The sequence below is a fragment of the Lagopus muta genome, chromosome 1, assembly GCF_023343835.1.
Source record: "Lagopus muta isolate bLagMut1 chromosome 1, bLagMut1 primary, whole genome shotgun sequence".
Lineage (NCBI taxonomy): Eukaryota > Metazoa > Chordata > Aves > Galliformes > Phasianidae > Lagopus > Lagopus muta.
In genome coordinates, this window is record NC_064433.1 from 174461584 (window position 1) to 174474168 (window position 12585).

General features: G+C 48.8%; 1 protein-coding gene across 1 annotated transcript; it reads right to left on the bottom strand.

The window, feature by feature from the left end:
- Positions 1-6339: 6339 nt before the first annotated feature.
- On the bottom strand, positions 6340-12537 carry RASL11A (RAS like family 11 member A). Its single transcript, XM_048933727.1, has 3 exons — positions 7523-12537; positions 7308-7444; positions 6340-6883 (listed from the first exon to the last, which is right to left on the bottom strand). Exons 1-3 carry the CDS (start codon positions 7641-7643, stop codon positions 6440-6442), a joined length of 702 nt encoding a protein of 233 aa, XP_048789684.1. The 5' UTR covers positions 7644-12537; the 3' UTR covers positions 6340-6439.
- Positions 12538-12585: the final 48 nt, after the last annotated feature.

The following is a 12585-nucleotide window of genomic DNA, read 5'->3' on the forward strand; positions in this document are numbered from 1 at the left end:
GAAACCACTGTAGAAGTGCAGTGAAGCTGGAGGTTGCACAGGGTCACCAAGGAATGTTAGAAGGTGTGGAGCTTTTGGGGTTTGTTTTGCACTTACCACATCTGGCCTCGGTTAACTGGGGCAGATACAATTGCCACATGCATGACTTGAGGTGACAGTGAGCATCCAGATTCTTGGCTGCCAGATCTGAACTGCAGGTGGGCTTGGAAAGAGAGGCAGTGAGATGTACATGCCAGCTTGTTTATACTTATGCTTACAGTGCCACTATATGCTTATAGTATAGAATCTTTCGGACCTGGGATGCTCTCCCAAATCTGATTAGATGTCACTGTTTTTCTTGGTGAAGAGCCACTGAGTGCTGCTGCTTTCCAGGAAGAGAATGGTGGTACTGAAGGTGGAGGTATCTCTTCCCCTTGTGTGATGGTGACACTTGAAGATGCAATGGGGACCTGAGGCAGCTCTGTATATCAGGCTGACTCACCCCAGAGCAGCTCCCCTATTGGGCAGAGAGAGGATATGAAAAATGGGAGATGTGGGGAAGGCTTCTGGGGACCTGGCCTTGGAGAAAGGAGTTGAAAGGGGTAGAAGACACACAGATGAACAAAGTAGGCAGTACACAGAAGAGATCAGAAAATTAGGTCTGAGTAGCACTCAGGAATTCATCCAGCTTTGTCAGCTTCAGAACAGCTATTTTTGACACCTTTTATTTTTTCTTGCTTGCTTGTTTCTTTGTTTATTGGTATGCATTTCTAGACTAGCCTTGAAATTCTGGAGGGTGAGATCTTATGGGAATGCTGGAACCCTCTTCCATAGTTAACTTTTTTATTCTCATCAAGAATATTTCCAAATCCTCAGCCTAAACCCCTGTGCTGCAGCTTAAATGTAAAGAAGGGACGACAAGCCCCAGAGGGAGAAGCTGAGGTGCAAAAATGCCTGAAGGTAGGAGCATTAAGCTTGTGGCTCTCACAAATGAGATAGGATCTGAGCTGACAGATAAGCCCATCTGAAGGCTTGGGAGGCCAGATAATAGTAACCATGGCTGAAAGCAGGTTGTGTGTGTGTGAAAATGAGCACTCATGAGAAGACAGTGCCCTTGTTTGCTTGTTGTGAATTGAAGCACAGAACAAGTTTACAGCAAACAGAATTATGGGAAAGCAACAAAAAGGGGCATGCAAACGTTGTTTATTCATTCTGGGATGAAATCAGGAAGGCCACAGCCCAGTTGGAGCTAAGACTGGTGGGGACAAAGGGAAATATGAAGGGATGTTATACACGCCAGCAGCAAGAGGCATTTTGGAGAAACTGTAGGTCTACTGATGCGTAGGAGAGACAACCCAATGGCAGATGACAAGCAGAAGGCCAGAGTATTCAATGCCCTTCTTGCATAAGTTTTCATTGGCAAAGGCTCTTCATGTACCCAAAATGATTTGTGAAGGAAAGCGATGACAAACAGCAGGAGCAACAAGTGAGGGTCTACCAAGAGAAGCCACAAGTTATTCACATCCATGGGACAAGATGGAATTCAGCAAAGGATGCTGATGTGACTACATGGCTGCTGCCCATCTTCAGAAGCTCACAAGGACAGCTTGGACAACTGGACGCTTTGTAAAAACTCAGTAAGTATAGGTTGGATGAATAAACTGTTAGACAAACGGAACATCAGATGGACCGTTAGGTCAAAGAATAATTACCAATGTTGTGATGGGCCATCTGGCTGCCAGTAATGAACAGAGGACCCCAGGGAATGACACAAGAGCTGATATTGTTCAGTATTTCCATCAGTCACCAAGCTGGTGACACAGAGGTCACTTTCAGCGCATTTATAGATGGTAACAGATTAGAAGCGATGAGTTCCATCTCCATTTGGCAGAGATGGAAGAGCTTCACTCCAGAAGGGCCTTGAGAAACTTGGGATCTGGTGACTGAATTAACAGGATGGTAAAGATAAGGGAGGGCACAAAAAGCAAAGGGTGGAATGCAGTGTTATGTGCATGGAAGTGCCAATTTCCTGCAGTGTTTTCCCCTCACCATGCAAGAGGATGATGCAGGCAGCAAGACAGCTCATTACCCAGGTTAAAATGACTCAGTTCTGCTTCAGATCTTGCTTCTATTTCACCAGCTTTTGTATCTGAGCCTCCCATTAACAAAAGTAAATGGACTCTAACATCTTCTAAGCAAGCTTGCTCAGAGATCCCTGAAACAATCAAAGGATGGGGAAAACAATCCATTGCATATTATGCATGGCTTCTTGGAATTTGAGATATATTAGGCAATACCTCTATTTATTTATTGAAATTAGCCTAATTGCATGCATATTTATTGTCTGCTGTTCCTTAGTATCTGGGCAAATCAAAGCAGACTCTTTCACTACAGAGACAGCAATTTTGCATATAAAGTATGGGCAGTTTTACATCAGACTAATAATACTATTCTGTTATTCAGAACTGGAGTTAAAATTAGCAAGCATCTCAACAACCAGATGCATATTTTATCTTCAAGGTACAAGCCCAAATTAGCACCAGCCCCTGCCTCCTACCAAAAGCCCACAAATCTCAGTGGGCTCTTCTATGCCAAGATCACTGACATGAGACAGGCACATCCTATTTTAGTATTAGAGGTACTCCAGGGGTTATCCTCCATCTGCATCCATTTGCTCTGTGTTGGAAAAAATATCAAATCTCCAAAGCTGACCTTTTATATTGCCTTTTAAGAAGAAATAAGGTCTGCACTTTCTTTTCAGTGAAAATGCAGCCAAACCCACTTGCCTGGGTTCACCCCAGAAGCACCAGTTGTGTCTCAAAGCTGTCCTTAACAACGCAACACAGCCAAGAGCTGGGAAGCCCCTTGCACAGAGAAGGCACTCTGTCTCAGTCTCACACTAAATAAAAGCCAGAGCCTTTATTTTTGTTGCATGAAAACCACAGAACAGTCCTTTAGCAGGTCTTTTTCTCCCAGCAGCTGAAAGCAACCCACCCACTTTCACCCAAACCAGCCTGATCACATCCGTTCTGAGGTGCCTGCAACACATCCCCAGCTGCTGCAAATCCTAGGGATTGCCAATGCAGAGCTGCTGTTGCTGTGATTTCTCCATCATATCTGCATTCCTTGGGCTCTTGCCAGTTCTGCCTCCCGGAATTAAGGATCTATCGTCTTCATTTTAGAAAAGATGTGTGTGGCAAATCTGCCTGCTGAGCGTGGTTCAGCTGAAACCTTTTCCTAAAGGCTTCTGGAAGGCTTTGCAATAGGCAGGACCTTTGTGGTCCTGATGTGGGGTTTGTTTGCGGTGGGACAGGGGATATCAGCTGCAGGAAGGGTGCTGTGATCCACCTAGCAAGCAGAGCTCAGCTTCCTCTTCCCATAGCTGAGCTGAGCTGAGCAGCAATATTTGCTGATACTGGCTTAACATCGTGAGAGGAGATGCAATGTTTACCATGACCATTTGCAACCCGAGCAAAGGATGTTTTCAGTAATGGGAAAAGAGCCAAATATCTCACAAGAGAAATATTCTAGCTTTAAGAATTTATTACCACTTCCCAGTAACGTGGGCTGAACTATTAAATAACCTTGTGCAATTTCCTGGACAGATACATATTAATGGGAGTGTTGAGCACAGATCAAGGGTGAAACACTGTTCACCAAGCCCAGGCCTGTGGGCAAAGCCCTTTGGCGCAATGCTTATTCAGCAAAGGACAGGGGGTGCTGGGGGCTGCAGCAGTTCACAGCATCACACACCGTGAGGCCTCTGTCTCTTATGGATTGTTATCATTGGTCCAGAGAGTGCTGCAATTATTGTGCCAACTTTTCTACATTGCTTTTCAGCTGTAAATGAAATATTGTTGGTCAGTGTGGCAGGTACTCAGTTTCTATACCTTCTTTTTTGTCTGTACCTTCTTTTTAGTGTGGTAAAATGGAATATAGCTGCTTGTGCTCCACAGTATGCACCAGCATAGCAAGCCACGATATGTACTTAGATATCTGATCCTGCTTCTTTCAGTCAGGAGCAATAAGCAATGAATCTGGTGAGAAAAAATCATAGACCAATTATCTCAAAACCTTTTTCAATAAAAAGAAATCAATTTCTCCCCCCCCTTTTATTTTTGATACATGGAGAGAGGAAAGCGGATTAAGAGCAAGGCTGAGAATCAGTGGGGCTTTTTGGAAGCCTGAATTGTCACCAGTTATCCAAAACTGAAGCTGATCTGCTATTTTGTGAGCTGTGCTCTAACTCGTAACCAACTTTTTGGGACTGTCATTCTGGACATATCTCTGCTGGATGGTCCATACAAGCCTTGGCCATTTCTGCTCCTCAGCCAAAGCTGGTACTCAGCTCTTGCCTATAGGGTCAGAGTGGTCCTTCTTGTCCGTGGTCCTTCTCATCCATGGTCCCTCATCAAAACACACCACAGAAACACAGTGTGAATGTGCAGCACTGAACACCAAATGTGCCAAGAGGCAGTGAGGAACAGCTTGGGTCCAGATTGCTGAACCAGGGCAGAAGGAAAGGGGAACCTCCATGAAGCTACATGTATGTAGCATCACCTTGGGATTTGTGGCTCCTGAATGGAATCACGCAGAGCAGGTTGGTGGCATCAGCTATTCTAAAATTTGTGAAGTCTTAAAGCATTGATGGGTGATTTAATTTCTGGGAGATATCTAGACAAAATAGCCTGACAGGTGGAGATGCTGATGTAGTAACAGCCATAATAGTGCATGATTCCACTTCTGAAAACCCACTCATCCTTCCTACTGGGGGAAATTGCTGTGATTCTGCTCCATTGCGGAGGCAGTGGGAGGAAAGAGAGAGATTCATCCTTCCTTCTGATCACAAAGAAAGGCCAGGCCATGCCCTGCCATTTTCCTGAAGCCACAAGGGCTGGGAAAGCGGCTGCCTCCTGACCAAGCTGCCCTCAGTACCACGACCACATCCTCAGCTCTTAGGAGCAACAGACACAAAGGTCATTGCCCATTGCTCTTCCTCACTCTTGGACAACTGCAGTGAGAGGCAAGTCCTCAGACAACACCAAGACTTAGCATGTTGTATGGACACATAGATATTCCTCCAGTTTCAAGACAGTGAAGTTCCCCTTCAGATTTCCCTGTCAATGTGTGTCCTGTGCATTGTCATCAGCCCCACTAGGGCAGTGTCTTTCCCACTAAGCACATACCCTGCTACTTCCAAGCCCCCAGGTCAGAGTCCTGGACCTGGCAGAGCACATGTTATGGTGAATAAATCTTTCCAGTGTATTCCAAGAAGTACTTTCACTCGTCCAGACTGTCACTGTGCTTTTCACTTGCCATTCCCAGTTTAGGTCTAACCCTGCTGCCTCCCTTCAGCCCTCCTGCTTCCTTTGTAGGGCCCATAATGCACACATGCCCTGGGAAGGGTGTGGAGTGATCAACCCCTTTGCAGAGTTCTCTGTGTATGCCCAGCAAGCCTTCCCCTGCACGGATTGCTCCACTTCCACATTTTCCACTCAGCATGGAGCAGTTTTATTTTTACCAACACATCACACATACTTCAGAGGCACATTTGAAGTGCAAAGCCCACGTTCTGTGCTTAGACAGCCAGCAAACTGTTACTGAAAAACACTCTGATTGGTGTAGAGCTTACGTAAAATCAGAGTATATAGTCTGACCTGTTTCCAAATGGCTAGGAAATGGCCCTGGAGAGGATAGAGATGTGATTCCCTCTAAATGAGCTATTTTCTCTAATGGAGCCCACACACCAGTCCCCCCAATTGCATTTCTCCAGAGAAAGCAGCAGCAGTCCCACACACACCTCCATTGCAGATTGCTCATCTTCATCCCATGGCAACGTGTGGCAGAGCCCCTCCTGCTCAGCACTGGGGCCTGGGGCACTGTGGGATGGGACTACAATGCAGCAGAGCAGAAACCAGCATGCTGCTAAGTGCATGTCATTGCTCAGCTGACTGTAGGTGCAAGAAGGAGGAAAGATGATAACTGGAATTATTACAGACAGTCTTATCTTTTCATGTTTAATATGGCTTTTTTTTGCTTTTCCTTTTTCCTCCTAAGGCTGGCTGAGCATTTTATACGGGCGTTACATCAGCACCATGCCCATCTTACAAGCAGGAAACCAATGCCTAAAGAACTCACTTGAGCAGAGTACAGCAGCAAACCCCAGCCCACAAGAGAGCAGAACCAAACCTCCCGGCAAATGCAAATCCCCTTCTCCAACCATCTCCATTCAGTTGCTATGCAGCACTTTCTCTCTTTTTCTTCTTCTTCTTTTTTTTTTTTTTTGGTAAAAATAACCCATCACAAACAAAAGAGAACGAGAAGGAAACCGCACGCTCCAACATACTTACGTCCATACCGTTGGCATTAGTGCAAAAATAAAGATTTTTTTTATTATTTATTCACTAGCTTACAAAAATATAAAGTCTGTGGCATCCCCCCTAGGCCCCCGGCAGCAGCTCTATTTGACTCTGGGCGACAGCGCCTGCTTGAAGCGTCTCTTCAGGTCCTGCATGTTGGGGGAGCGCGGCCGCGGGATGACGGTCGGGCGGCGGCGCTCGGCGTGCTGCAGCTTGCTGACCTCCCGGCACAGGTACTGGAACACCTCGCAGACGCCCTGCAAGCTCTCGCTGGTGGAGATCTCAAGGAAGAGGCTGCCCAGTTCGTTGGCCAACTGCAGCCCCTCTTTGGCCTGCACCTGCCTGGCGTGGAGGAGGTCCGCTTTGTTCCCCACCACGACGATGGGGATTCGGGCGTCGGGGTGGAGCTGACGGATGTGCTGGTGGAGGGGACGGACCGCCTGGTAGCTGCCGGGGTCCGTGATGGAGTAGACCACAAGAAAGCCCTCTGCCCACTTCATGCACCTCAACAGCGCGTCCGGTGCCTGCACACAGTCCTCCTGTACCTGTAGAGGGACACAGCCAGGGCTTGGCACGGGACTTGACATGGGGCTGGGAGCACCCGGCCCAGCACAGAGCCCTGCTAAGGGGGTTGAGCTGTGTCCTGGGGGGACTTGGGCCAGCTGTTTCCTTTTTAGGAAACAGACGCTCGTAAGCTGAGCTCTTGAGTGGCAGAGAATGGACCGTAGCTGAGCAAAGCACAGCGCAGGGCATCCCTTGAGCGAAGTGCGGCTCAGTGGGTAGCAGGAAAAAGGGCTGAAAGCCAAATCTGCCCAAAACACGGCGTCGTGACCCTGTACAATTCAAGGGTTCTGAGTCGTACATCCCGGCCAGCGAGGATGACCACTGGGAACCTCTGTGACCCCCCCCAAAGATTTTCGACCCCCCCGCTCCCCGATCCTCGCGGGTCTGGGCCGGAGCCGCCCGTACCTGGAGGCAGCCCGGCGTGTCCTGGATGTGCACAGCCACCTGCTCCCCGTCCAGCCGCACCAGGCGAGAGTACAGGCTGCCCGTGTTGGGCTCGTAGTCCCCGATGAAGCGCTTGGTCAGGAACCGCACGATCAGCGCTGAAACAGAGCGGCCGCGTTAGGACGGAGGGATAGGGAGCACAGGGGCGGACGGAGGGACGGACAGCCCGCACTCACCGCTCTTGCCGACGCCGCGGGCCCCCAGCACTGCCAGCCGCAGCTCGGCGCCGGGCGGCCCCGGGGAACACTCGGCGATGGGAGCCAGCAGGAAGGGCTGGGACATGCCCGGCAGGCGCATGGGGCCCGGCTCGTCCCCGCTCAGCTCGGCAGCGCCCGTCTCGGCCCCCGCCGCCCGCTTTTAAAGGCACCGCCGGCACCGCCCCGCAGCCGCCCCCGGCAGCACCGCACCGCCCACCGCCTCCCCGCGGCACCCCGCGCCGAGCGCTCCCGAATCGCAAACCGGGATCTGCGTCCGCCCGTCCCCGTAGCGCCCGGTGGGACCCCAAGGATGCTGGGGAAGCCTGGGCAGCGATGCGGCCCGGAGCGGCTTTGGGGTCTCGGTGGGTTTGTAGGGTGTGGCTCCAGCCCAAGTGGTGACGGAATCACAGAATCATAGAATATCTTGAGTTGGAAGGGATTTACAAGGATCATCGAGCTCAGCTCCTGGTTCCCACAGGTCCTGCATTATGTGTCACCTCCGCAGCTGGGCTCTCGAGTCATTACAAGGGAAACGATTTAGTCTTTTATCTCAGTTATGCATCTGGATGCATCCCTCCGGTGTCAAAATCCCAAAGCCTGAAGCCCCAGCCTTGCAGATCACCAACCATCAAGCTTCAAACACTCCACTTGACCCTGGGGTTTGAAATAAGCTTTCTGCTTTTCTGAAGGGAAATAAAGTTTCTGAGGAAAGTTGATCCACGCCAGGCCTGAGGTCACAGCCCAACAAGTAAAGGAGCTTCGAATCCACTAACAGCTCAAATCCCTGTGTGAACCATTGCCTTGGTATCCCCAACACCACCCCTCCAACACGACGCTTTGCAAGGATAGAAGTCTTGACAAGTTGAATAGTTCATTCAAGGGATGCTCCATTTTTATTGCTGTCAGAGAGATAACACAAGCCAGCAGGAAAAAGCACAGAGGATGGCACTTCTTCACATGCCAGGCACTGCTGTCACCTTCCTCCCTCCGAGAGCACAACGTACACAACTACAAATCACACTGTTCTTGACTTTCTCTCATCCTCCCTTCTACATTCTCCCTAAGCCCAAGCAAGTGCCCAGATGCCATGTCTGCTCAGCACTTTTTTGGGAACTTCCAGTGACTCAAGAGCTCAGGAGAAGGCTGCCAGAGCAACACCACCCACCCTGTTCTGCCATCACAGAGGCGCTCCCAAGATAAGCCAACCCCTGGCACCATTGGGATGAGAATGGGGCGGGCTCCCTGCACCCCACAGCACCAACTGGCCCCCAAAAACCCACACTCTAGCCCATTTAAATTCTCCCTTTGTGGCTCAGAAACTCCACCTGGTAACAACACCACTGTTCTGTACTGAAGGGCTACGTGTGATTCCCAGCAGTTAACATCATCAGTTAAAGCAGTCTGTCGAAGTTTGTTATTGTTTGTATTACTCCAGTGTCCAAGAACCTCTACAGGAGCATCAAGGCCATTTTTAGCCCAGATTGCTTCTGAAATCTCTCCATCAACACTCCCCATCATGCAGTTTCCCTTTCATAAACAAGGTTTCTCCTCTATCACTAAAAGCTTTTGGTTTCCAGAGGTTCATGCTATTGTCATCTGCTCCCATTGTCATGCACCACCACTTGTCTCTGGCCTTGTGCACGCTGCAAACACAGCCTATTTTTAAACACTTCTTTATAAAAGAGCTATCAGGGTACATCCAGCATGCCCTTGAAAGAACAGCATTAAAATGAGTCCATTCCAAGCAGAAGATTGCCAGGTGCTGAGCTGTGAGAGCAGCAGCACTAAACATCATCCCCATAACTTGAGCTCCTCTTGCTCCTGGCCAGTTGCAGAGCTCAGGGTGTCCTGCCCGATGCCCACACCCCAAAGGACAAGGGGTGACAGTCACACACTGATGTGACTGCACAAACCAAGGCAGAACACACCATGAAGCAACTCCTTGCCATGGCCGAAGCCATTTGGGCTCAGCTTGTTCACATGGCAGCTCAGATCAGCAATGACCACAGAGTAAGCCCCCCTTTGGACATAGGGGCTTCAAAGCCATTCCAAGGAATCTCCTTCTCAGCTGCAAACCCTACTTGGCAGCACCAGTCTGTACTGCTCTGCACAAGTTGTCCCATACTGCCAACCCTACAGTCTCTGTAAGGCCTTTCATACAAAGACCATTCAGCCCAAGTTGTGTTCCCGCCCCAAGGACTTCTGGTCTTGAGCACCTCCGGGAATGGCAGCTACAAGCTCTGGGCTTGGCTGGCAGGGGACCTTGAGGATGTTGTCTTGATGTTGTCTTGAGGATGTGGGGCAATGAGCAGCAGCCACAAAGCTTCCCTATGTGCAGGAACACTATTGAGAACCTCTGTTGTGAGCTAGCATGCGTGCATTGTGCCCCCATGAGTTTCCAGTCCACATTTGAGCGTGGCTTTGCCTCCCATTTCTAATCCTCATTGGTCTGTGGCTGGCCAGTTTGCAAAATGCAGTTTGCAGTCTGCAAAATGGTGACTGACAGCTCAAGAGCTACCACCCAAAGCCAGACAGCAGAAAATGGAATCAGGAGCTTCACCCAGAGCTTGGCAGTTTCTGGGTTCCTGAGCTGTACGGGTGCTGAGCACAGGAGCTGCATCCCTAGACAGTGCTTGAGCCAGGACAGTTATGAGTGCATGAAATCTACCAGCTGCAACCTGATTCTTAAACAGGTATAGGTATCTTTTTCCCATATAAAGGCAAATTTGCAGCCCCAGAGTGCCAACACACAGTGGGGAACACCAGCAGCACTCCTGAATCATAAGGCACTTCCCATACAAACGGCAAGCCCAGCTGAACACACACACCTTCCTCACACACCACGAATTACAGGAGCCCTCCGCACCTCAAGGTTTCTGCAAAGGCCCACAGGAGGACCTGTGTCAGGACAGCCAAGATCACATCCTCTGACAGGTGTGCTCACACAGCTCCCTGCACCCTCTGGACCAGCTGGGGCCATCCCAACACAGTACCCATGCAGGATACCATCCTTCAGATTATGATGCTGAGGCACTGACTGGATCAAGGACAAGACAACGTATGTCAGCATTTCCTTCTATCACTAAGCCGGAAGACTACAGAAGCATTCATTTGTATGCCCTTGTGGCAGCTGCCTACCTGCCTACCCCCAGGAATGTGAGGTGTCTGCATTTTCCTCGCTCCTCAGGCACAGATTCTCTTCCCCAGTCCTTTCTGCCCTTTCACTGACCGTTCCCACTCACACAAAGCATTACCATGCATCACACTGCCTACAAAGCCCCCAAGAAAGCTCAGATCCTGGCACGAATGATGCACGAGATGAAGGTGACAGCTCAGGTTTTCCTGTGTCTCTTCTGAGTATTCAGCAGAGGAGGAAGGGAACCAGCTGCAGTAGTTCAAGGCAGTAAGGACTGACACACCTCAGCCCTCACCTCTGAATTAGGCTGCCTGGAATGCACAGCACCACACAGGAGCATAACAGCTTGTGCTGGTCCATGAGCACTCCACTCTCCACCTGTTGTACAAGGGTAATGTGACCACCAGCTCCAGAATGGTAAGTCTGAATTGTCTGCAAAACTGAAATTGCACTAGCTCAACTATCAAAGAAATCTATAGCTTCGCAACCTTCTCCAGGAAGTTTTCCAAAATCATTGTGGAAGAGAATAAAATTCACAGAAGTCTGTTAGGATAAGCAGCTGCAGCTGCCACACAAAGCTGCATGGCTTTGCTGGGTAGGCACAGCTGTCAGGATAGCTAACTGCTGATCACAGCAAGTGGGTCTAATCCATAGCAGCCCAGCAGTAACCAGAAGGCAGCACCTACAAACACATGACAAGGTTAAGCCTTTGCCAGTCTGTCCTCCCAAACATCCCAGCAAACCCAAAAAGGCTCTCTTCTCTCGCAAACCCAGTTTCATTTTCCATCACTTCTGGGAATGCAGATGAAGGAAATCACGCCCTCCTGCTCTTCCCAGCCCACACAGATTTCAAACAGACACTCATGATCAGCTATTGCCTGCACAGCAACCTTCGAAATCACCAAGATGAAGTGGAAAACTCCAGAAATACAGCTCCCATAAAACTTAGTTTAAAACTACCCAACACTTACTCATGGCTGATAATGTTCCCATCAGGATGATACAGCAAATCCACTCCAGTCTTCACAGTAAAGTATAAAATAACTCACAAAAGCACGCATCAGGAGGAAAACAGATGGGAATACCATCCCCAAAGAGCATCTCATCCCCAAAATGCATCTCATTTAACTCTTACAAACATAAAGCCTAATGGAAAATGCCCACCTTACAAGTCAAACATTTATTTTAGATTGCAGTGGAAGCTCCCAAGCCAAATAAGCTGATAACAGTCTACAGTTTAATATACATATCCCACTGCTCCAAGACAAATGCATTTGCTCATAAAAGCTGAGTGCATAAAAAGCAGCAAAAGTTAGCAGTCAGCATGCTTCCTTCAGGTGAAGGCAGCACACTCCACATCTAACATGCAATGTCGAAGTACCACACTGCCATTCTTCATCAGCACATGAACAGGTAAGACTTGTCCCATCTTCATCAAGGCACTTTAAGCAGATTCTTCTAAACTATTTAAGAATGCATATTGACTCTGGGATGTCCTAAAAACCCTTTTACTGGCTACAGTGGTGAAACAACTGTCTTCCCATAGCCATTTCTCAAGAAGTGCTTTGAAAAAAACATTTCCCCAATTATTCCTTGGTATTAAACTGAGGCCCTTCAGCCAAAAGCTTCTATTGATGGTATCTGAAACCAGCTGTTATCCCATTAAAAAAAACCTTAACCTTAAGAGACACCGTACAGTTCTTGCTATTTGCTCTCAGTTCGCCGGTGAAATTATTCCATGTCCTCTCATATTACCTCACTAGGTAATCAAAGGAGGATGATCATCATCGAGCAATAGCAAATGTCAGCATCCCCAAGGTTTATGGTCTACATAAATGACTAAACTGATGAGCAAAAGGCACCGATGTTTTTAACAACAAAGCACTATGTAATGTAAGCTAAAGAA

What these genes read in the sequence shown, in the direction of transcription:
- RASL11A (XM_048933727.1), bottom strand. Translation starts at nt 7,643, where the DNA reads ATGCGCCTGCCGGGCATGTCCCAGCCCTTCCTGCTGGCTCCCATCGCC. An exon ending in CCGCGGCGTCGGCAAGAGCG is followed by an intron (nt 7,445 to 7,522) that starts GTGAGTGCGGGC and finishes GCTCTGTTTCAG; the next exon opens with CGCTGATCGTGCGGTTCCTG. An exon ending in ACACGCCGGGCTGCCTCCAG is followed by an intron (nt 6,884 to 7,307) that starts GTACGGGCGGCT and finishes GTCCCTCTACAG; the next exon opens with GTACAGGAGGACTGTGTGCA.